This window comes from Clinocottus analis, unplaced genomic scaffold, assembly GCF_023055335.1.
Source record: "Clinocottus analis isolate CAN_PGR_092001 unplaced genomic scaffold, fCliAna1.0.p SCAF_14, whole genome shotgun sequence".
NCBI classification, from domain to species: domain Eukaryota; kingdom Metazoa; phylum Chordata; class Actinopteri; order Perciformes; family Cottidae; genus Clinocottus; species Clinocottus analis.
Genome location: NW_027175865.1, coordinates 17,500,510 through 17,522,914, shown reverse-complemented (window position 1 = coordinate 17,522,914; position 22,405 = coordinate 17,500,510). Strand labels below are relative to the sequence as shown.

The 22,405-nt window shown below is 47.1% G+C and overlaps 1 protein-coding gene across 6 annotated transcripts in view; it reads left to right on the top strand.

The window, feature by feature from the left end:
- The first annotated feature begins 12,244 nt into the window (after positions 1–12,244).
- The window catches only part of khdrbs1b (KH domain containing, RNA binding, signal transduction associated 1b), a 48,773-nt gene continuing 38,612 nt past the window's right edge, over positions 12,245–22,405 (top strand). For 5 of the 6 annotated variants that reach the window (XR_011077454.1, XR_011077456.1, XR_011077453.1 and 2 more), the window contains exons 1-9: positions 12,245–12,708; positions 14,578–14,699; positions 15,635–15,751; positions 16,110–16,256; positions 18,424–18,557; positions 19,026–19,269; positions 19,809–19,876; positions 20,255–20,313; positions 21,356–21,546. Coding sequence is in view for 1 of the 6 variants with exons in the window: in XM_068576153.1 (XP_068432254.1) it covers positions 12,615–12,708; positions 14,578–14,699; positions 15,635–15,751; positions 16,110–16,256; positions 18,424–18,557; positions 19,026–19,269; positions 19,809–19,876; positions 20,255–20,313; positions 21,356–21,462 (1,092 nt within the window). In the remaining 5 variants the exon portion in view is untranslated. Of the gene's footprint in view, positions 12,709–14,577; positions 14,700–15,634; positions 15,752–16,109; positions 16,257–18,423; positions 18,558–19,025; positions 19,270–19,808; positions 19,877–20,254; positions 20,314–21,355; positions 22,294–22,405 lie in introns of those variants that run through there. The other variant, XM_068576153.1, reaches the window with a different exon arrangement.

Genomic DNA, 22,405 nt, shown 5'->3' with positions numbered 1-22,405 from the left:
TTAAAAGAGCAATGCACTCCATTCATTACTTAAATGTGGCATCGAACAACCGGCTGCGAGTCTCCTAAAGGGCAGTGAAACTGTGAGTGTACTTTCCGAACTGTCCCGGTACTTCATCACGTTTCACCTTCCGCTGGAAAAAAGTCAAATCAACAACTTTCCTGTGACGCCCACATTGTTTTGGAAGGACAAGAATGGTTTCAGCGCTTAAGGTTGGAGGACTTGTCGGACCAGAAACCCGACAAAAGCCGCCGGCCTAATCTCCAGATATCTCGGCGCTCCGACGTGTCTGCACTGCGTAGATTTCGGCTTTACAGACGGAGCTTCCTCCCGTGACTCCATGTCCCACGAGGCGGCTTTTAAAGCTTTGTGGCGGAGGACGACGCACGAGATGAGCCCCAGAGAGCGCCACGCGGCCCCGCGACTGATAAGACTCCACGGCCGCCGCCATGCCTCACCCTCTCCTCCCTCTCATCACGCCATACCACGCTCTCATCCCTCAATGGAGAAGATTGAAAGGGAAGATTTCCTTAAAAAAAGAAAAGTCAAAGCAGCAAACAGGATCAACAACTTGGACGGCTTTTCACTTCTCAGCAACTGTGTGTGTGTGTGTGTGTGTGTGTGTGTGTTAGTGTGGTATAGTGGAAAAGGATGGTCTTGTGAGGGAATTTATTCTCCTGCGTATCAGAGTGTAAAAGATGCCAGAATGTTTTCTTTTACTTCACTGATGACGTGCAACAGCCTCATGAAGCAGGGACATAAACCACACACACACACACACACACACACACACACACACACACACACACACACACACACACACACTGTAATTCTTGCCCTTTTACCATCACACACTTGGCGACATTCATATAAATATACCCACTCAGTACTTTTTTTTTTTTTACGGCCGCTGCTCAGCAAATGCTCTGAATGCAAATGAGACATCCAGACACAGAATAAAAGTTGAAGTAAAACAGCAGTAGGCTGCTGGGCCGTCGTAATGGATTCGGTTTGGCCTCCGAGAAGTTTGCACAGAATATTTATATTTATATATTTTTTTCTTGCAAGAGGCCGTAAACAGCTCGATGGAGGGAGGAGGGGGGGGGGGGGTGTTGACAGAGGACCGGAGGAGTCTGGGTTAAACTGCTAAAACCAAATTGTCTCGCCATCAAACAACCCACTTTGTCCAAGTCCAAATACACCAGGTCTGGGAAGTGTGTTTCCTCTGCAGTGCCAAGAAACACAGAGACCCAACTGTGCACTGTTTGACTTCTGTTTTCTTTGCAGTTTTGGGGGGAAAACTGCACTTCGGTGCTTCTGACTAGTTTTGGGTGATATGTGTATTTTCGGTAGTTTTAATCTTCATCCCCGGGTTCATCAGAGGCCTCGTCTATGAACCGTGAACGCTCTGTACGTCGTCCTTCAGGGAATTTCTTCACATTCTTCACAAATAATTTGTACACAACGATTAGTATTTAGACATTTTTGTCCATAACCCAACAATCCGTATGCTAATCATGCCAATTTCATACAAAACCTTTCAAATAGGTTAAACTCATGACGATACGACACCAAGCTGCAATGTGACCGCAAGACGGTAATTAGCTGTGTTTCTATTTCTGCGTCCGGCAGAAGAGGTGGCATTTAGTTTTTCACACATTCTGCTTCCTCGTCAGAACTTCAGCGCCTACGTTACCCACAATGCCACCCGGCCATCATTAGTTCTGTCGGAAATTTGAGTGTGTTGTGCATCTAGCGGCTAATGTAGCCTCAAGCTGTTAGCCTCAAGTGGTTAGCCTTAAGCTGTTAGCTTCAAGACGTTAGCCTCAAGCCGTTAGCCTTAACCTGTTAGCCTCAAGCCGTTAGCCTCAAGCTGTTAACCTCAAGCTGTTAGCCTCAAGTGGTTAGCCTTAAGCTGTTAGCCTCAAGTGGTTAGCCTTAAGCTGTTAGCCTCAAGTGGTTAGCCTTAAGCTGTTAGCCTCAAGCTGTTAGCCTCAAGTGGTTAGCCTTAAGCTATTAGCCTCAAGACATTAGCCTCAAACCGTTAGCCTTAACCTGTTAGCCTCAAGTGGTTAGCCTCAAGCTGTTAGCCTGAAGTTGTTAGCCTTAAGCCGTTATAGCCTCAAGCCGTTATAGCCTCAAGCTGTTAGCCTCAAGCCGTTAGCCTCAAGCTGTTAGCCTTAAACTGTTAGCCTCAAGCCGTTAGCCTCAAGTGGTTAGCCTCTAGTTGTTAGCCTAAAGTTGTTAGCCTCAAGCCGTTATCCTCAAGCCGTTAGCCTCAAGCCGTTATCCTCAAGCCGTTATCCTCAAGCCGTTAGCCTCAAGCCGTTATCCTCAAGCCGTTAGCCTCAAGCCGTTAGCCTCAAGCTATTTGCCTCAAGCTGTTAGCCTTAAGCTGTTAGTCTCAAGTGGTTAGCCTCAAGTGGTTAGCCTCAAGCCGTTAGCCTCAAGCCGTTAGCCTCAAGCACAGATTAGGTGGTTGTTTTCATATTCAAATTTGTAGTTTTCAGACCTCACTAAGCAGCAGCACCCGCAAACAGACTTCCACGTGGAGCGCTGATCGTTGGTTCCCTTTAATTGATCAACAAACTGACCGTTAAATTTGACCAAACTTAACTTTCAAAGGGTGAAATGCAGGAAGCCGTGACTGCCGCAGCTGGTGACAGTTGAAACTTGGCCATCGCGGCGCTACTGATGAAAACCGGCTCCAATAAGCATTCAGAGGGGGAAGCCTGCTGCTGGGATATAGAAATCCTGCTGTTTGTTCTGCTTGTTATTTGGATTTTGAGCTTCTCCTGTGTGCTGGCCCGCGCTGACCTCTGGCTGTACGCGCTGTACACACTGAGCTGATGCTCCTCTCTCCTCTCCAGACTTATTGTGCTTTTTTGGCTTCCTCCAAAGCAGCACCGCGGCAAGACGCCACCTCACTGCCCTGGCATGCCCAGAGCGTCTGCATAGATCCCAGTAGAAATTTGTGAAGAAGATGCGTGTGTCTGTGCGTGTGTGTGTGTGTGTGTGTGTGTGTGTGTGTGCGTAGTGACGTCAACTAAACCCATGGAGGTTTTTGTTCAGAGACGTCCGGACAGGTTGAAGTCTTTGCCGTGCGCTGCGTGCCGTCTGTTTGCCAATTATCTCTGTGGCCGAGAGATAATTGGAAACTTAACTATGGAGCCGTGATCACACCCAAAAGTCTCCACGAGGATTACAACCGTCTCCCTCGTCTTCCCGCGTCGCTCCGTTCGATTCCTCTGTCGTCCTGCTCGACCTTCTACTATTGTAATTACTCTCATTACTGAGCGACTTTAAAGACTTCCCATGGCAGGAAACGGCGCTAACATCAGCGCCTCGGCCGAATTTCGGAGACGGTCGGACGACGATGGCTCATTTAAACACAACAGTGGGAGGAAGGCAGTGTGGCCGTGGGGGTTTGTGGGCTCGCTCTGGGAGATGGTTTGTCTCCTACACAGGTATTTAATACGCTTATTAACTCCTCAGCTCGTATCGTAATCAAAATCACGAGGAGAAGATGGTGGGGGCGGAATATCTTAATGGTGTTCACGCTGCTTTAAGTCGCAGGGTCGGGCCTGATGTTTAAAGTTTAGAGGCGACTGAATCACTGAATCATTTGATTGAGTGTGCTGTGTTTCTGGCCGGTATATTCGAAGGTGAGGGGGGCCATTGGGTCTGGTCTAGATCGTGGTACTTGAGGGTGAAGAGAGCACAGAAAAGGTTCTGAAAATCTACTTGGAGGCCGTACACAACAAAATGAAACTACTTCTCTTTTCATTTTTCATGCAAAACAACTGCAGGTGTAAAACAACGGGTGCGATGTGTTGGGTATCACATGTTGGAGCATTCGAAGGAGTTGAAGCGTCGGCAGAAGTCGCTGCAGGTTACGGATGAAGCCAAACGTTTCGGACGGTGTCGCACGCCCCAAGCCACGCCCACAGCGCGCGCCTCCCTTACTGGGATAAAAGCCACATTTTTTTACTTCGTTTTAAGATAAACTTACGCAACAAAAGTACTCGGTTCGTAACAGATTGGGGTTTGAGTGCAAATAACGACGTGGACCCACGGAGCATTTGTTTGATGATGAGCGTCGTTTCAAACCTCGGGATTACTAACAGTCAATTATTGTTTTTTAAGTTTTGATCTGTTCAACTGAGTTCCTCCACAAGGAATCACACAGAAGCACCACTTTAAAACCTTAAACATATATAAGACCAAAAAGACCAGTTAGTGGACTAATCCTTCCTCTGGTCGAATAATGTATTATATCAACCAGGAAAAGTTTTTGTGGGGGAAGTATAGTTTTGGTTTGAGAGTTTCTTCGAGGCTTCACTGAGCTGTCGTTGCTGGATGAAGGAAGACAGGGAGGTGATTCAATGCACACAGCTCCACGAGAGCAACAACAACAACAACAACAACAAGAACAACAAAGAAAGACTTCTTTCAAATTCATCGGAAGGGTCGGCCTTGACTGAGGTTGGACGATGCGCCTGACCTCAGTGCTCGAGGAAGCGCTGCAGGTAGCTGAGCGAATGCAGACCTTCAGACATCCAAGGCCACATCAGACCTCATCAGGCCAGCTGTGCTGATCCAGGTGTTGTCTGCGTCCAGAGGCCTCGCCCTCTGCTTCACCCACGGCTTGAGTGCCAGTGTATTTTTAACCAAGCACGGTGTGCGTGTGTGTGTTTCACTAAAGGCCAAACCGGACAAATCTGACTCGACACTCGAGGAGGAACCCCGTGACCTCGGCGTGAGGAGGGTGGAGACTGCCAAATAGTCGGATTACCCAAAACGACAGGAAAGAGGTGAGTTTCCTGATACGTGAAAAGACCACAAACTCCCCGGGGGGCTGTTTGTCGGATTGGCTTCTTTGCCTGCATGAGCCGACGTTGCCCCGCCACCAAAGAATGCACGAGGCGTACGCTTCTGTTCATGCATGCACGGAGAGCCGAGCAGCGAGGTGAGAAGCAAAACGTTGCGTTTTAAATTACCAAGTGTGACACGCTTGCTGTGTTTTTTTCGCCGCGGGGCCGGTCGCCCGTTGGGCTGAATGCCAAAGTGGCAGGAAACATATTAGACATGCAGTTTCCATACGCGGCTCCAGCCGTGCCGCGAATCTCTGCAAAGACGAACAGACAACGAGAACGTTGTCGCGTGGAGAGCGAGACAAAAGTCGGGACGTACTTCTGCACCGCAGGCGACCGCAGGAAGCGGGATCCCGACGTGAATATTGGTCCGGTGGGAAATGGACGGGAAAATGTTCCCCCTCGCCTAATTACAAATTCAGATGAATCATTTGTGTTTTTGTTGGAGCGAAGAGGTGATGATGAATTGCGTTGCTCTGCGTTCGTTGCGTTGCATGAAACGTTCAGGGCGGCAGGTAATGAAGCAGCGAAAGTTGGGTTGACTGCATGGCGCCGGCACTTTTCTCGTCTCTCGTCGTTCCGTCCGCGGCGTCGTGTCATTAGCTGGGAAGAGCCTCGCACATCCAGACACGTGTGCGTCACACTCTCCAATACTTCAGAGGGGTTGCACTTCATCACACGTCGTTGGCTCATGGGAACATGGAGGTTTTTGTTGTCATGAACACACGGACAAATATATATATAAATATGAATATAAATATGCTTGCGTCTGCATGTACGCGCACACGCAGATAGTCCTCGATCAAAGGGAACCCTGAAAAGAAGCTCAAAGGCAGGATTTCTCTCCTCCGCGCTTCTATTTCACCTTAAAAGAATAGCGGCTTTGAAGAGGCACTGTGCAGAGAGGTGTATCATTTACAGTCATTAAAAAAAGGCTGAATGTGATGAGTTGCGGCTGCATTTATATAAATACCCTGAAGGCTGAAAGCGGGCGAAGAGAGGGGAATCTCGACACCCCTGACATCTCTTTACAGGGCTTTAACGGCTTAGAAAGGCCTCCCGGTCTCCACCTGCAGCCAGCCGGTGAAAGCCTCAACGCATTTCTAATTACCGAGCCTAAAATCAAGCGCTAAATCCTCTATCGGTTACAGAGATTATTGAGAGTATTTGTGCTCTCTCGATACTATTCAGCAGCAAGAGGCAGGGGGGACCATTGCTTTGACACATCCAAACATTTGATGTCGCTGTATCACGGAGCCAGCAGAGGGTCTGGGTTTCGGCCATGACAGTCCACCTGTTTTGGGAAAGAAGAGGCTGAAAAGCTGAAAGCCAGATGGTGCAGTAAAAATAAAACAATGGAGAAGGATGTCTAAACGCTGGGTAAAAAATAGAGGTATCTCACCCACCTGCAAAGCGTACAGTACCAGTTATCTCTAGAAACAATCCCGATTAAACAGATATTCTCCTGGTTTAAGGCGGTGTAAGAATATCTATGGCACCATGGTACAGCTGTGACAAGACGGTCCCAAAACCATAATGCTGTTTGCGTTCAAGTCCATTCACCCATCCATGTCTATATATCCATCAATGTAACAGATATACAGAATATACACCGTCCTTCCAACCAACCAGCGAGCCAACACTGAGAGTCAGTGATCTGAAAACATCACCAGCTGCTTCTTTCCATCCAGAAGAATCTTCTTTTTTCTTCTTTACAAGAGAAAACATACAGCGTCCGTATAACTAGAAGTACGCTATCATGTATTTTACACGCAGGGGCTGTAAATACGACACTGAGTGACTCCATTATCAGTAGAGGAAAGCTGTTCACACAAGGACCCGTGTATTCATCATACTGCCCGTTAAAGTGTGTACGACATAATGAAATCTCCACTCCATCCACGTGGCCCGACGCCTCCCTCAGCCACTCTACTGTTTGCTTACTGATGACACAGAACCAGGGTTGAATGCAAACTGCCACCTGAGCGAGATCCCCCGAAGGTAACGGCGGATATAAAAACTTAACGAGCCGCGGGGCATTATGTGAGAGATATACATGTGTCTATAAACACCTATTGGCTTTTCATTTGGATGAATGCGACCGGGCTCCATGAATCAATACCGTGGGTTCGTCTTTAGCGGGAGAGTGTAAAGCGTGAAGGGGAGAGAGGGAGCGCCCTGAGTGGAAAGTGTGCTCCGTGTAAATCACACGCTCATGCACCACATGAAGACACGCAGGCAAGACAATAATAACAGCACTCGGAGAACAAACAGAACATTGATGGAAATGACGAATGAAAGCCTGGAGTGTGAGTAATCAGAAGCAACCCCCCTTCCTGGGCGCCGCTGGGCTCCAGTGGCCTACTTTCCTTCAGCACAAATCACCAGCGCTCAAACATTTTTATATTAGACGATAGCGTTCCAGTATAAATCGTTGTTTGGGATGCTGGCCAGGTACTTGGCTTCATGATGTAACACACGGTTGTGTACGGAGATGTGTACCTCGCAGATCACTGCAGGCCGGTGCTAAAGAAGCAAGCACTCTGTGGTGAAAAGAAAAGTTTTGGGAGAACCTTTGGTAAAGGTTTCACCTGTGACCCTTTCAGAGGGGTCGACCCAAAATCCGACATCAACGGTTGTACAGTTTACCAAATGTTCAAGGTGCTGCCCAGAGCGTGGCCTGAGAGCTTCTGCAGAGAACCCCTCGATGGAGTCATGGTTCCACCCAGAACCCTGTTTAGAGGTTCAGTCCAGAACCTTTCCACCTTCTCAGGGTCGAACGAGAACCCATTTTACTCCTAGGGTTTCATCTACAACCTTATCTAAAGTGTTATACCAGAACCGTCTGTTAAAGGTTCCACCCATCAAATGGTTCTAGCTTGAACCTCTTTGTATTCCAATGGTTCCACCAGAACCCTTCTTAAAGGTTCTGACCAGAACCTTTCACCCTTCTGAGGGTGCAATCAAGAATCCACCCAGGTGGTTCTATTGAGGACCGTTTTATTCCAAGGGTCCCATCTAAAACCCAATATAGAGGGTTATACAGCGGGTAAAGGTTCCAGCCAATGAAAGGGTTCTGCTGAGAACCCCTTTATAGTCAAATAGTAAACTATTTGACTATAAAGGGGTTCTCAGCAGAACCCTTTCATTGGCTGGAACCTTTAGAACGCCCAGGGGGACAAATGGACTAAAGAAATCTGTGATTCAGGGTTAGAAGTAAGCATGTTTCTCACCTTCCTTGTTATACATACAGGTGGTTATGATTCTATTCCCGGGTTGTGAGATATGGATGGATTTGTGTTTGTTGTGCTCACAACACTAAAACATTTAAGAGCATCGGACGCCTTCACAAACAATGTCCTAATCCAAAGACGCTGCTGGGAATCGAACTTCTTTCTACCAAAGAAACAGCGCTCGGCCCCATAATGCACTATATTTAATATTCACTATCCATCTATTGGCCTTCATGTAAGAAATGTTTGATTAATGGCATTTTTAAGATTATTGGAGGATGTTCAGCATTTAAGAATAATGCTATTATATTTAAATCTATGCAGATTTGCTCCACAATGTGTGTGTGTATATATATATATATATATATATATATATATATATGCTGTCTAGGTTCTATTCACTAACCAGGTAAAGTCATTTTCTCACGATACTTCATCCTATATTTCAGAGTAGTATGCACAAAGAGAGGATTAATGGTGTCCATCTTTCAAGAAACAGGAGCAGAGTAATCAGGACGAAAGGTATTCTCACTTTTTCTTACACTTGCACTTTTTTTCCAAACAGGAGAAGTGCAAGGAAGGTGACAAGTAGTTTCCCTCAATCCCTCTCAGCTCTGTCAGAAATAACACAACCTGAAATCTCACATTACTTATTTATAGAAGCGAAAGACGTTGTGATTGCACCTGCCATGTTTTTTTTCTTATTATTTTTTTGCCCTCCGGTTCGTAAAGCAGATACATTAACGCTTTTGGCCGCTGGCGTCTGTGGCATTTTCTCTCTTTTTTCTTCTGTTTTTGCAGTAGCAGCATAAAGTGCCCTTCCTTAATGGCTTTTCCTCAAACTCCAAGAGTCTCCAAGTGAGGGAACAAGACTCCTCCAGAGCAAATATTAGTTTCCAGTGGAGTAGCGTAATGCTTCAGGTCATTTTACAAAAAAGTTGTAATCCCCCCTCAAAAAAAACCTCAAACCTTTATGTAAATATTTCCACATTTACAGGGGTTCACTTTGTAATCTTCCGGTGACTTCTTCAGATGCCGATTGATCATCGACAAGATAATCACCCCGTGGGCATGGCGGGGACACGGGGTGAAGAGAGATCTTCTTTTCCCTGCCGAGCGGAGGGCGGGTGGGAAGTGATGGAGACGGAGGAAGAGGAGGAGGAGGGATGGGGGAGGTGTTACAGACCTAAGCAGGTGTGACAGTTCTGAAAGCTTTCACGGGGAAAAAAGGTTCCTCTGGCCTTGTAGCGCTGCTAAACTGAGCGTGACCCTCAGACCGAACCCGGCTATCTCTCTCTCGCATGCTTTCTTGCCTAAATCGCCCCGAGAGAAGGAAAAACCCTCCGCTGACAGAGGGACACTAAAGGATTTCAGCTTACACATCCCTTTCATTCTCCTTTCATTTATCTCTCCACGACTTTCATTTTATCTTTCTTCTTTTCTTTAAACTAACAACAGGGATGAGAGCCAATCGCTTAAAATTGTCCATATCATCCATTCAGTGCAGCCTCTGATGAGGTGACCATGATCTGTTTAGTTGATATATATATATATACACCAACTCCTCGATGAATTTCTGTCATATTGAGATTCATGGTTCCCAGAGGAAGAACCCTACGAGACGTCGGTGATCTCTTGAACGTTCCTAAAGCGCCGCGATGAAGTTGACACTTCTGTTTGTTCGTGAAATGTCCCAAAGGCTATTGGTTGTGTTGCCGTGACATTTTGTACAGCGATTCATGGTTCCCAGAGGATGAATCCTCCTGGGTTTGGTGACCTCCCGAGGGTTCCCAAAGCACCGCAATGAAGTTGACACTTGTTTTCAGTGTAATATCTCCGGTACGGACATTCACGGCCCCCAGAAGGTGAATCTGAACTACTTTGGTGATCTTCAGACTTTTCCTCTCGTCCCACCACGAGGTTAAAATGTGTGTTTTTATCTCACCAACTACTGGACGAATACCGCAAAGGATAAAATCCCTTTGATGACCTCTTATCTTTTCATCTAGCACTATACTCAATGTTTAAAGCAGCAAGTGTTAGCATGCAAACATGCTGAACTAAGATAGGGAACTGATAAGCATTGCACCTGCCAAACAGTAGCATTTTTGCATGTCTTTGTAAGCACATTAACATGCTGATGTTAGCATAAATACATATGAAGTACAGCTTCACAGAGCCAAAAGCAAGTATGACTCTAGTCTTGCTATAATGCACTTTGTAAACATAATTGCAGTAAAACCTGCCATAAGGAACTCCTCAGAATGTTATTAGTTGGCTATTAGTGGAGTTTCAGAGTCCTAAAAATGCTGTAACGACGGCTCCTCTCCCCAAACCAGGGCAAATCCACATGGGAGCACTGAATCCTCGCAGTCTTTCGGGCATGAAAAAGGGTCAGATGCGAAGATCTGGAATAGCGGTGGCTTATATAAGCCTTAACCCCAGTGTTTACCCCCCTCCATCTGCCCCTGTTTACCCCAGACCGTGGCTGTGTATTTACGGGACAGGGGGAAGTCCACAGGAGCAGAAGGCCAGAGAGTGAGATCCACCGGATTGGAACCCCTCCACCTGCCAGGAGAAGTAACTCTTCCTTTTATGAGCCGATTGAAATTCAGCTCACGGTCCATCCACTCTGTCAACGACGAGAGAGAGTCAGGACAACCTTGCAACCCTCCCAACACTAATAACACCGTAACGGTCAGAGATAGATCAAGCTGAACGCTGGTATAGTTCGAGCGAGGCTTCTTTTTTCTTCCCGGCCTTCCATAAGAGTTTATTGCAGACAATTTTTGCCCTCATTTGTTTTGAGCAGATGCATTCCTGGGTACAGCCGCGGTCGATTGTAATGGCTTTCACTACGGCAGCGGACTGACAAATGAAGCGCACTTTTTGTCGCTGTTGTTGCCGTTTGTTCAAAGCGCATCACGCCGGCACTGATGCACACTACTGCACACGCTTAGAGACCCCAATACACACGGTATTACCTGCTCTAGATGTGGATGCATTAGGCCAGTTCTAACCTCTGACCTCTTGACGTTCATTACCCCCCCCCCCCCCTCCCTCCTCGTTTGATCGGAGAAATCCGTCCGCTCCAAATATTCCCCTCACATGAGTGTGCTTGAATCAAGCCTTTTGTTCTGGACAAACAGAACAAAAGGCTTCTTCCTGATGGACCCAGTTTCATCAGCACCAGTTTCAGAGGCTCTTTGCTCTTTGTTATGATGAGCGCGGCCACTTAGGGGCAGTAGAGAGCCTGGAATGAAACCAGCTACCACGTCTCCCTGGGCACACGGCATGAACTGAAGTTATAGCCACAAATTAAACACTGAAGAGGTGTCATCATCATTATCTCACTCTCACCAATTATTATGCACTTGATATGAAAAGGTATTATATCGCAGCACATAACAATTCAATACATAATAGATTTGGAATATAATCTTTATTGAAGTGCAGCTTCCCAGATCTATTGCTTTTTCTGATATGTACAGTTTTAACCCTATCTATTTACTGATCACAAACTAAATAAACAAGTTATAGTTTATTTCCCATTTGCATGTCATTCCGCCTGAGGTCAGACTATAATGTAATATCCCTGTTATGATTTCCCAAAATGAAAAGTAAGTCTATAATCAAGTTTAATGCATTTGTTGTCTCTCAATTATACAAAACCTTTAATACTATAATTGATCCCAGCAGTTTCTAGATAATCTAATAAAACCTTATGAGGTGGTGCATACAAAACAAATAAAGTATGTTCATTCCCTTCCAGTTAATCGTAAGAAGAAAAAAAAGTAAGCAATGTTTAATCTGTCGGTTTCTAATTATCCCTATATGATATGGACACACTAATTACCAGACATGGTGATTAATCAATACGCCTGAGCACCTCTGACACACACACACACACACACACACACACACACACACACACACATCATTCTAATATCCAGTTTCTTATCATTTTGTGTTAGAACAGCGGAGACCACCACAGCGTGGGCACACCAGCAACGAGACACCTGACAGTGGGGCGGATTACCGCCGCTGAAGGGCGGCGCGCATCCGCGCATCCGCGCTCACGCGGCGGCACAGTAGGCGGCGTCAGATCTTCTGAGCTCACTTCCGCCGGCGCGAGCTGGATATCACTATTCCAACCCGTCCCTCGCTTTTGTTCTCCCATTCCCGTCCAGTCAGAGCTGCTGCAAAGAAGGGACCTCCAGTCAGCTGGGGGAGAGGAAGAAGAAGGAGGAAACACGCCACAGAGCCCACACAGAAGTAGCGGAGAGACGTCCGTCGCAGAAACGCCCCAGTAGCCACATGCGAAGCGCCGCGCGCACACAGGCTCCGCGACACTCCGTGTAGTTGCGTAACTGGACTACTTTTTCTTTTTTTTCTTCTATTATTGTTGGGATTTTTCACGTTTTTTTTTTTTTTTTTTTTTTTCTTGCACAGAAAGTGACTCCTTCCCCCCTTCCTCCCCCCCACACACCCTCCATCTAAACTCAAAATGGAGAACGACGACAAATATCTCCCCGAGCTGCTGGCGGAGAAGGACAGCCTGGACTCGTCGTTTACTCACGCCATGAAACTTTTAAACGCAGGTAAAAAAAAAAAAAAAAAAATCCCGTTTTTGCTGGTGTTATTTTTGTGGTTTTAGGATTGGTGGGTGGGGGGCAGGCTCGTGAACGCACCCCCCCCCTTCAAAAAAAATAAAGAAATAAACGGCGCACCTCCACGCTGTGGTTGCCATGTGTTTGCGGGACGTGGACTGCTCCTTCACCGAAGTATGGAGGAGTTTATCGGCTGATGATGATGATGATGATGATGATGAGGGCTGAGCTTTGAAAAAACAAAAACCCGTTTTGTCCACAGAGGGAGGCACTTTAAATGAGTCCTCTCAATCATCCTCTCGCGCGGACGGACACACACGGCCGTCCGGTGCACGGTGCCCCCCCCCCCCCCCTCCCTCTGTCGGTGCGCGATGCTCAGCATGCAGTAATGCACGTGCGCACACTTTATAAACCGAGAGGCGGCAACGGGTGCGGGACGGGAGACCTCCAGGTACCACGCTGCTGGAGTGTCCTTGAGCAAGAAGAGACAGCTGTCCTGCAGGAGAGGGGGTGAATATGACTGCCTCTGGTGTTAGTTATTTGTCCGAGGTCGTCTGCGACACCTTTCTCCTATTATCTATATCCTCTGTCTATGTTTGTGTTGCGGCTTCTTGTGATGAAACGGTCCCGTTGGGCAGCCTCGGGAGGACTCGCAGGGTCGCAGTGAGCGGTGTGTGGAAACACAGAAAACATCACGAGGACGCAACACAATAGATGTGAAGTGGCAGAAGCTGCTGGTTGAGTGACTGGAGTTTGATCATTGTTGCCCACGTGCTCTCTCAGAGACGGAGAGGCTCGTGTTTCCTTCTGCAAAGCTGCTTCTTTTGCATGCAGCTCTGGTCAAGTGCCTCCCCTGGTGGGGGTTCAGCTGGTGGTCTGGACAAGATGTGCACAGGTGTCTGTCTCTGAATTATTGAAAGTGTGAAGGATTCTGGAGCACCCCCCCCCCCCCCATCTCTTTATGCACATCGTGGTCTTCTGGCTGTTGTCAGGTGGGAGTGATGGTGGTGCTCTGGGGCTGGAGAAGACAAGGAGGAGTGAGTGTGTGTGAGAAGCACGTTTTGTCATTGTGTTTTGGGCATTGAAGCCGGTGGTTAAGGATTATTTTTCATTCTTGATTGGTCTCGTGATTCATTTCCCCTATTTTTATGGAGTGTAGAAGTGTCAAGTAGTGGGGTAAAAACGAAAGAAATGAATTAATAAAGCTAAACGATACAGAGAAAACATCACAATATTTTGACCCAATAAATATCGACATTGAAACGGCATCGTAGGGATGCTTATTCACACAATGGTATTTTTGATAAATAATCATCAGTGATGTGGGTATAACGACATTGTGTTTGTGCTTGTGAACTTTCCTGAAACCAGGAAATGACATCACTTGTGCTGCATATCCCGATATCTTAGTCGAGATGGAGTTTTTACGATGTCAGACGAGTGCCTCGTCCTCGCGTTGAAGAAGAGATTGTTTGGAGGTTGTTTGTTTGTGTGTGTGTGTCAGCTGTATTCAGGTTGTTGGACGAGATGAAGGGTGCTCCTCACAAATACTCATCATCATCATCTCACGTTCACCTGGAAGCACCCCGTTAACTCAGAACGTCAGGTCAAAAATATCTATTATCTCCGTATAATACCTACAATTTCCTTTTTTCATAAATACTCGCGATGAAACGACTGTTAAAATATAACCTGTGTGTCTAAAAAGAAGTAGGTTTTGAGCCAGTGGCGTACGAGCTGGATGATCTGTGCGTACTGAACGATGAATCCCGCCTGTGCTTCTGCCTTTTTCTTCTTCTTCTGAATCCTGTTGTGATCGCATGCCACGCTGTGCCTGAAACGATACCTCTCCCCTTCTAGAAATCGATAGAATCCAGAAAGGCGAGACTAAGAAGGAGGCGGACGCGTACCTGGACCTTTTCACCACGAAGAACATCAAACTAAAGGAACGAGTGCTCATACCTGTCAAACAGTACCCCAAGGTGAGCTCTCTTCTGTCCTCTTCTTCTTTTCTTCTCCTCTCTCTGGATTTAATTCATGCTGCCGCTGGGTTTCAATTACACGAAGCCACGGGGTTACTTTAGGAGTCTCACATGACTCCTCTCACCCTCCATCCTACAGCTCAGGCATGTCACTACAGCCGGTACCGGCGCGTTTTAAGACATCCCAGGAAAAGGATCCGAGTGTTAGTATTACCATTGTTAGGTAAGATTGGCGTTTTCTGCAGATGTTTCCACTCAGGGCGAAGACGTCTTGCCTCACATCGGTTCAATCTCTCTCTGGCTCACGCGCGTGGTGATTTAAGGACGTCGGTGTTGCGACACTTGAGGGAGGAAACACACGGCTGGAAAAAAAAGCTCCCACAAGCCACTGCTGTCCTGCTGAATTTTCTGTCTGTGTCGCCGCATGTTTTGTGCGGCGGCAGCTATGGCGTTTACCCAAAACATTTCAACCAGAGTAAGATGCACAGACGCCGCCCGATCTCCAGCGTCCGGCCGGCGAGATGTGGGAGTCCGGCCTGCGGAGGGTCGAGACACGAGTCGGCCACGTCGGGGAGGACGCGGCCGACTGCAGATTACAAAAAGCTACTTTTACAACTTCCTTTGGGGATAGAGGAGGCCAAGCATGTTTATTTATATAAATATGTATGTAATTACTTTGTGCAAAGATCGGGGAGGTAGAGGACGCAGGTTTTGATCACGTTAGTTCCGGCTCAGCGCTCGTTTGATTGGAGTGAACCGTAATCGACGGTGTTCCAGCCCTCGGGGGCTCGTATCGACCCGCTCTGCTAAATCCACCACTTAGGGCTGTGCACCCCTCCCTCCTGCCCTCCTCCCCCTCACTCTCTCGGTGTTAAACTGTGCCCTCTGCGTTGCTTGTCGGGCTGATCCCGTTCTGCTTTTGTTTGGCCCGTTAGTTCAATTTCGTGGGGAAGATTTTGGGGCCTCAGGGCAACACAATCAAACGTCTGCAGGAGGAGACCGGAGCCAAGATCTCTGTGCTGGGCAAAGGATCCATGAGAGACAAATCCAAGGTATGCACACACAGACACACACACACACACACATCTGGTGGGTACACACCTGTGAGTAGGGCACCTGAAGCCATGACACACACCTGGCCTCCGCTCGAGAAGGGGTGTCGGGCCAGATGGCGTCGACTGGCAGGATAGCTCGGGTGAAGCCAAGGGCGCCGGCGCTCCGCACATCTGTTCCAGGAGTCCTCTGGGTTTGTGGGAGGAGGGAGGGGGGGCCGGACCCGCCATCCGCCTCTTTGATGTTCCTATCGAGCCGTGCGAAGGAAGCCGGTACCGCACCTGCGCTCCAGGCGATCGTTGCCTCCTCTCTTTGACCTCCTGACCCCCCCCCCCCTCACCCTTTCTCTCGTCTCAGGAGGAGGGGCTGAGGAAAGGCGGCGAGCCCAAGTACGCCCACCTGTCCATGGAGCTGCACGTGTTCATCGAGGTGTTCGCCCCCGTGCCGGAGGCCTACCTGCGCATGGCGCACGCCATGGAGGAGGCCAAGAAGTTCCTGTTCCCCGTGAGTCGATTTCCTTTTGCGTAACCGTGACGTTTGTGTGGCGCCCGTTCATTGTGTCTCACGTTCATCGTTCAGCAGCAACAGCGTCGACGCTCAAAAGTGATTTTTTTATTATTCTGAACATCTAAAAGGAAGCAGATCTTTATTTGTAAAGGGAAACCGACGAAAATGGTTGACTCGGTGTTGAGACTTGAGTTGACTACTAACGTGAACTTGACTCATCAACTTGAACCCTCGTTATTGCATTTTTCCGCCGAGGGTTTTCTGGACTATTTGCTTCATCTATTTCTCGTTTATTATTAGATATCAACAGCCTTTAGCTCAAAATGATTGAATCACTGTCGCATGAAAAAAAAACCAGGATAAAACACCAAATTGTCCGAATGGACGAGCTGAATATGGGATGAAAAGGTTGAGCAACTTCACTCATGAAGGGATTTATAGAACATGTCATTCCTAAAAATAAGGTAAACGTTCATTTCCTGATTCATGGAGTGATAAAAAAAGAGATTTCCTCCTTAAAAACCTTTTTGCTTTGAACAATCCAACAAAATGAAACGTGAACATTGACCCCGTTTTCAGAAATGCAAAAAAAAATAATTCCACCGGCATTATCTATGAGATATTATTTCTTAAACCCTATTCATCTTCGGTGTCGCCCTTTAAGGGGAGGAGTCTGGCTGCTGTCGTGGTGTCGGCAGGTTACCCCTCCTGCCCCGCAAATCATCTGGCTTGTGTCTCTTCACCAGAGCATTCTGGGAGATGTTCGTCTCCAGACAGCAGAGTGCGTGGCCTTGGCTCACTTTATTAGTTTTCTGCTGAGAGATTCTTGAGCTCGGGCCAAAGCCAGTGAGCGCTCTAACGGTGTGTGTGTGTGTGTGTGTGTGTGTGTGTGTGTGTGTGTGTGTGTGTGTGGAGGGGGGGGGAGGGCACCTTTAATTAGTGTACTAGAGAGAATCAAAAGGCGAGATGGATGAGCTGATGAACCTGTTCCAATGTCGGTATGGACGTGTCGTGTAAAGAAAAGCAAAACGCACCTGTCGGTACAATTTAGGGCCGTGATCTGTCAATCCTTTTATCTGGACACTGGCCATATTTTAATGAATGCCGTCTCAGAAAACGGCAGGATGTGATTTGTCAGGGGAAAAATGTTTTATGCATGACCTTTATGTCACCTGAGGTATTTTAAAAGGCTTTTGTCCTCATGTGTATGTAATATATATATATATGTCTGTGTAGCTGTGTGTGTGCTCATGTGAATGCAGAAGCTCAGCCTTGATCCCGTGTGAAGGCTTCCTGGATCTCGTCTTCGTGCCTCTATAGTTTCTATAGAATGAACCGTCTGCAGGAACTTAATTAATGTGAACGCCTCGATGGGTGAAGACGTGTCACCTTGTTGAATGCAGCTGCTCGACGGAGAGATGAATTTCTAATCAGACGAGCGGCCTGTTCAGTATCCACCTGATCCCCCCTCACACACACACACACACACACACACACACACACACACACACACACACACACACACACACACACACACACACACAGCACTCTTCTTTCCCCTCCATCGTTGGAGCTCGGTCACCTCTTCTGATTTATTAGAAAGAATTGATCGGGTCACAGCGCGGCTCCCAGAAGAGAGGCGGCGGATTGTGTTGCAGGATTTGTGCCGCTCACACGGGCAGCCGCACTAATCCGGACCAACTTATTGTTTGTTTGTTTTTCTTCTTCTTTTCTTTTGCGCGGATGTAATAATGTCACCGTCGATGCGGCCTCACCAGACTCGTGGAGGAAGAGCAGTCGGAAGTGATTTACACTTCGTGCATCACGAGGAGACGCGGGGAGGCTGGAGTGTGGATGGATGCTTTCCAACATCCCAAACCCTGCACTCCCCACACACACACACACACACACACACACACACACACACACACTCTCCCCCATCCATACCCTCGTCTCTTTAACACTCTGAGTCACTGGCACTGACACTTTTTCTTCCACCGGCTCTCTTAGCCGGTAGGTCGCCGCGTTGCCAGCAGATCTGTAATTGTGTTTCACTCTTTCTTTTTTTCTTCAACCCTCCCCAAGTCTCATGCTCTTGTTTCTCACTCTCTCTTTTTACTTTCTTCCTGTGTGTGTGTGTGTGTGTGTGTGTGTGTGTGTGTAGGATATGATGGATGATATCTGCCAAGAGCAGTTCATGGAGATGGGCTACCTGAACGGAGGCCAGGAGCACGGCGCCAGAGGCCGAGGGGGTCTGCCGGTCAGGGGCCGCGGAGTGCCTCCTGGTGGAGCACACAGGTGTGGACACACACACAAAGAAACTACACAACTGATACGAGAAAACATCAAGCAATCTGAAGCGATGGCATGTCGCGAAACAAAAAATCCAATTCCTCCGTAAACTGTGGGTTCATGTTTAGTTTCTTGGGTCAAAGTTTAAACGGTCGGAGAGCTTTTCACAATAAAAGCCTCAGACTCTGTTAACTGAACAGCGGGAACCCTGAATCACTCTGAAAACCAGACGCTACGATGGCTAGCCGGTCTAAAAGTAGCTGAGCTAATCATCATGTTATTTAAACAAATGAGAGAAGCTCTTTCTATCAGTTTCTTTATGCTAAGCTAACTGGCTCCTAACTGGTGCTTGAAAGAGAGAGTTCACAACTGCTGCAATGGCTAGCATAGTCTAAAAGTAACAACTAGCGGCGCGACAACGGTACGGATGTTCTCGAATCTCGCGGCGTTAACTTTGGCGCTCCTCTCCTCCAGGGGCAGGGGGATGCCGCCGCGCGGCGCGCCCGCCAGAGGAGGCGTGGCTCGAGGCGGCCCGCCCAGAGGCGGCGCGGTGAGGGGCGTGCCGTCGGGCCGAGGAGGAGGACCGCCGGCGGCACCCTCCAGGGGGGCCGCGGCGCCGCGGGCCCGACCCCCGGCGTCCGGACCCCCGCAGAGGATGGCACACCCGCCCCCCCACCAGCACACGCCCGACGCTGCCGCTGACGGCTACGAGGATTATGTGAGTACAAGAACCAGCTTTTGTTTATCCATTTAGTTAAAATGTCCTCAGCTCGATTATTATTATGACTTTAATATGGATGCATGGATGCTTTATTTATCCCCAAGGGGAAATTTGTTTCCCGCCATAGCGAGCAACTTACATATGAGACACACACTTTCTTTTTTGAAAACATCCAAAATACTCAATACAGTCATTAAAACAAAACGGTAAAGCGTAATAATTTAGGAAATTAAAAGAATGAAGAAAGTGCAAAATTGCCAAGTATACAAAACAAATGTGAGAGACAGAAGTAATCGTGAGACTCGTGAGGATAGTTGCTTTGCTGCACGTCTCAGCGCTGGATGAGGCGGCTCTTGGCGCGCTTGCTAGCTTCACATTGCCGGTCTGTCAACGCGACCGCGAGTGATCTGCAGACGCAGGCGGAGCGAGTCTCTGCTTTTAGTACGGGGGAGTCGTACTTCGGGGACGTCTTGACATTCATGAATGGTGAACGAGCCTCTCCCTGAGTCTCTCCTGCTTCCTCCCTCTCTCTCCAGGGCTACGACGAGAGCTACACAGACACGGCCTACGAGTCATACGACAGCTATTACAGTCAGCCGCAGGCGTGAGTGAATCAGACGTCTCTTTGGTTTTCACCTGCTTCTAACAAGGAGCACACACACACACACACACACACACACACACACACACACACACACACTGCCTTGTTGCTCGTTTGCCTGATTTAAGAGCAGGAGAAGAAATTCCTTGCTGATGATGGTACTTCAAGTTTCAGCGTTCGGACGGCCGGCACTAAGATGTTCGATGCTCGAGAGCCGAGCTTTGATCTCACTCGTGGAAGCTAATTATTGCCCTCCCCCCCCTGTAGACATTTGCAGTCAGCAGCTACTTGATGTTTTTCAAAGATTTGAAGTGTTTTTTCTTTTCCTTCATTTTTCTTCTTCTCCTCCTCCTCCTCTCTCGTCCTGTTTTTGACCCCCAGAGAGGCAGAATACTACGACTACGGACACGGAGAGAGCACAGAGTCGTACGAGTCCTACGGTGAGGGAAACCTTCATTTTAATTCATACCGTTGATACAGATACAGAATATGATTTTTCATTGGATTTAATCTGTATGTTTTAAGTCTTGTAGTATGCAATATGTCTCCTCGTGGGGGCGTGAATACATTTTAATTTCCATTTATTGGTTGATTGATATGTATGAAAATAATTTTATTCTGAAAAGGCCACCGGACGTGATTAAACCGGCCCAGATTAAAGGTTAGATTTCAAAGCTCGAGCCATTGCATATTGTCTTTTTAAAGGCACCTTGTGAGACGTTGAGTAATATTTTAATGAGACGACGCAGTGCACCGTCCTGCCAGAGGTCTCATGTTATGATCAATATTTTGAATTCTTTCAAGCTACTTATTAGGACTCATATGGTAAAAAAACGTTGATAGTAAAATGATAAGTTAATAAAGTATCTGCATCGTATCACATTTAGAAAGTGAACTATCGCCCGTCACGAAGCCAAGACGATACACACAATACTTTCGTGGCCGCGGTTCTTACGGTCATGGAAAAGTCATGGCTTTTTAAATGGTTATTTCCAGGCCTGGAAAAGTCATTTACGCTGAGATTAAAATAATGAAAATGCTTTTGAAAGAAAGACGCTCAAAATATAAGCAGGCATACAAACAGGCATCTATAGAAATGTTTATTCTTTTATTCTAAAAGTCATAGAAATACGGTTTAAAGTCATGAACATTTTAAATCATTTGTGTCATTAAAGGTTTACGGTCTGCTTTGAATCCTGATTGTGAGGTTAAATACTACATTTTATCACGTTTTACTGTTTACACACATTCCACACAACGAGTTGGTCATAGAAATGTTGCTTTTAAAGTCATAGAAATCATTTGGTCATGTGTATGAACCATGTTGACAAGAAAACCTTTAACGTCCTCTAACCGTTCTGTTATTGTCAACCAAGGTTTTAGAGGAAATCTGGTTGTGGTTTAAATCCAAACTAAATTGTAAATGTGTGTGTCTGTGTGTGTGTGTGTGTGTGCGTGTGTGTGTGTGTGTGTCCTCTCCAGGCCAGGATGACTGGAACGGGACTCAGCGAACAGTTGCAGGGAAGGCCCCTCCCCCCTCCAGAGGCACCAAGACGCCCTACAGGGAGCACCCATACCGACAGTACTGAGGCGGACTCGCCGCCCCGTTAACGCGTCGCCCCGCCTGCCGCCTGTCTACCACGGCAGCTCTCGCTTTAAGCAGCCCGACAAAAGTAATTGTCCGTTTTGTCTTTGGTTTGGTCTTTCCCCCCCACACTGGACTTTATACGAGAGAGCAAATTTGGGGACTGAAAATCGGAACTGGCTTTTTGAGATTTGACCGCGAACTCCCTCCCCGACCACGCCGCCGCACGCCGCGGCCACCGATCCCCTCCAGCCAACCACCCACAGCGGCTTTTAGACGGGTTAGAGAGGAGGAGTTGGCGTCTTTTTCATTTCCATTTCTATTTCTTTTGCTGTATTTTTGAGCCTTTTTAACCCCTCTCTGGCTTTTTTAAATCTTTATTTGCACTGTGATCTTTTTTTTGTTTTAAAGCTGTTTTGGGAGTCGTCCTTTCTCGTGGAATTAACGGCTCGATACATCCGCTTGTCGAAGGAATCCATTTAATTGTTTTTTAAATACAAAGAATCTGTCGAGGGTCAGTTGCAGATTCCCATTTAGGCTACATTTCAAAATTCTGTTAATACAGCCGAATAAAATATCTTTTAAACTTTTAATTATGTAATATAGACCCCCTCCCCCCGAAAAAAAGGAAGGTTAAAGAATCAATGTTAATGGAATTAAGTGCAATTCATTCCTGATGATGGTTTGTTTTTAAATAGTTCTAAAACGATGTCCATTTAGACTTAAGCAGCAATATTTGTCATTGTCCTTTAGAGTTTTGAAATATAGCCCTAATAGACACTGTTGAGATGGACTGTCCTCATATCCTCAATTTGCCATACATATATATATATATATATTAAAAAAAAATAAGAATCTGAAGACAAAATGTTTGTGGCGGAAAACAGTCCAGGTCTTCATCTAGTGATCTGGCTCTCTATAAACTGCATGCACAAAGTACACAACCG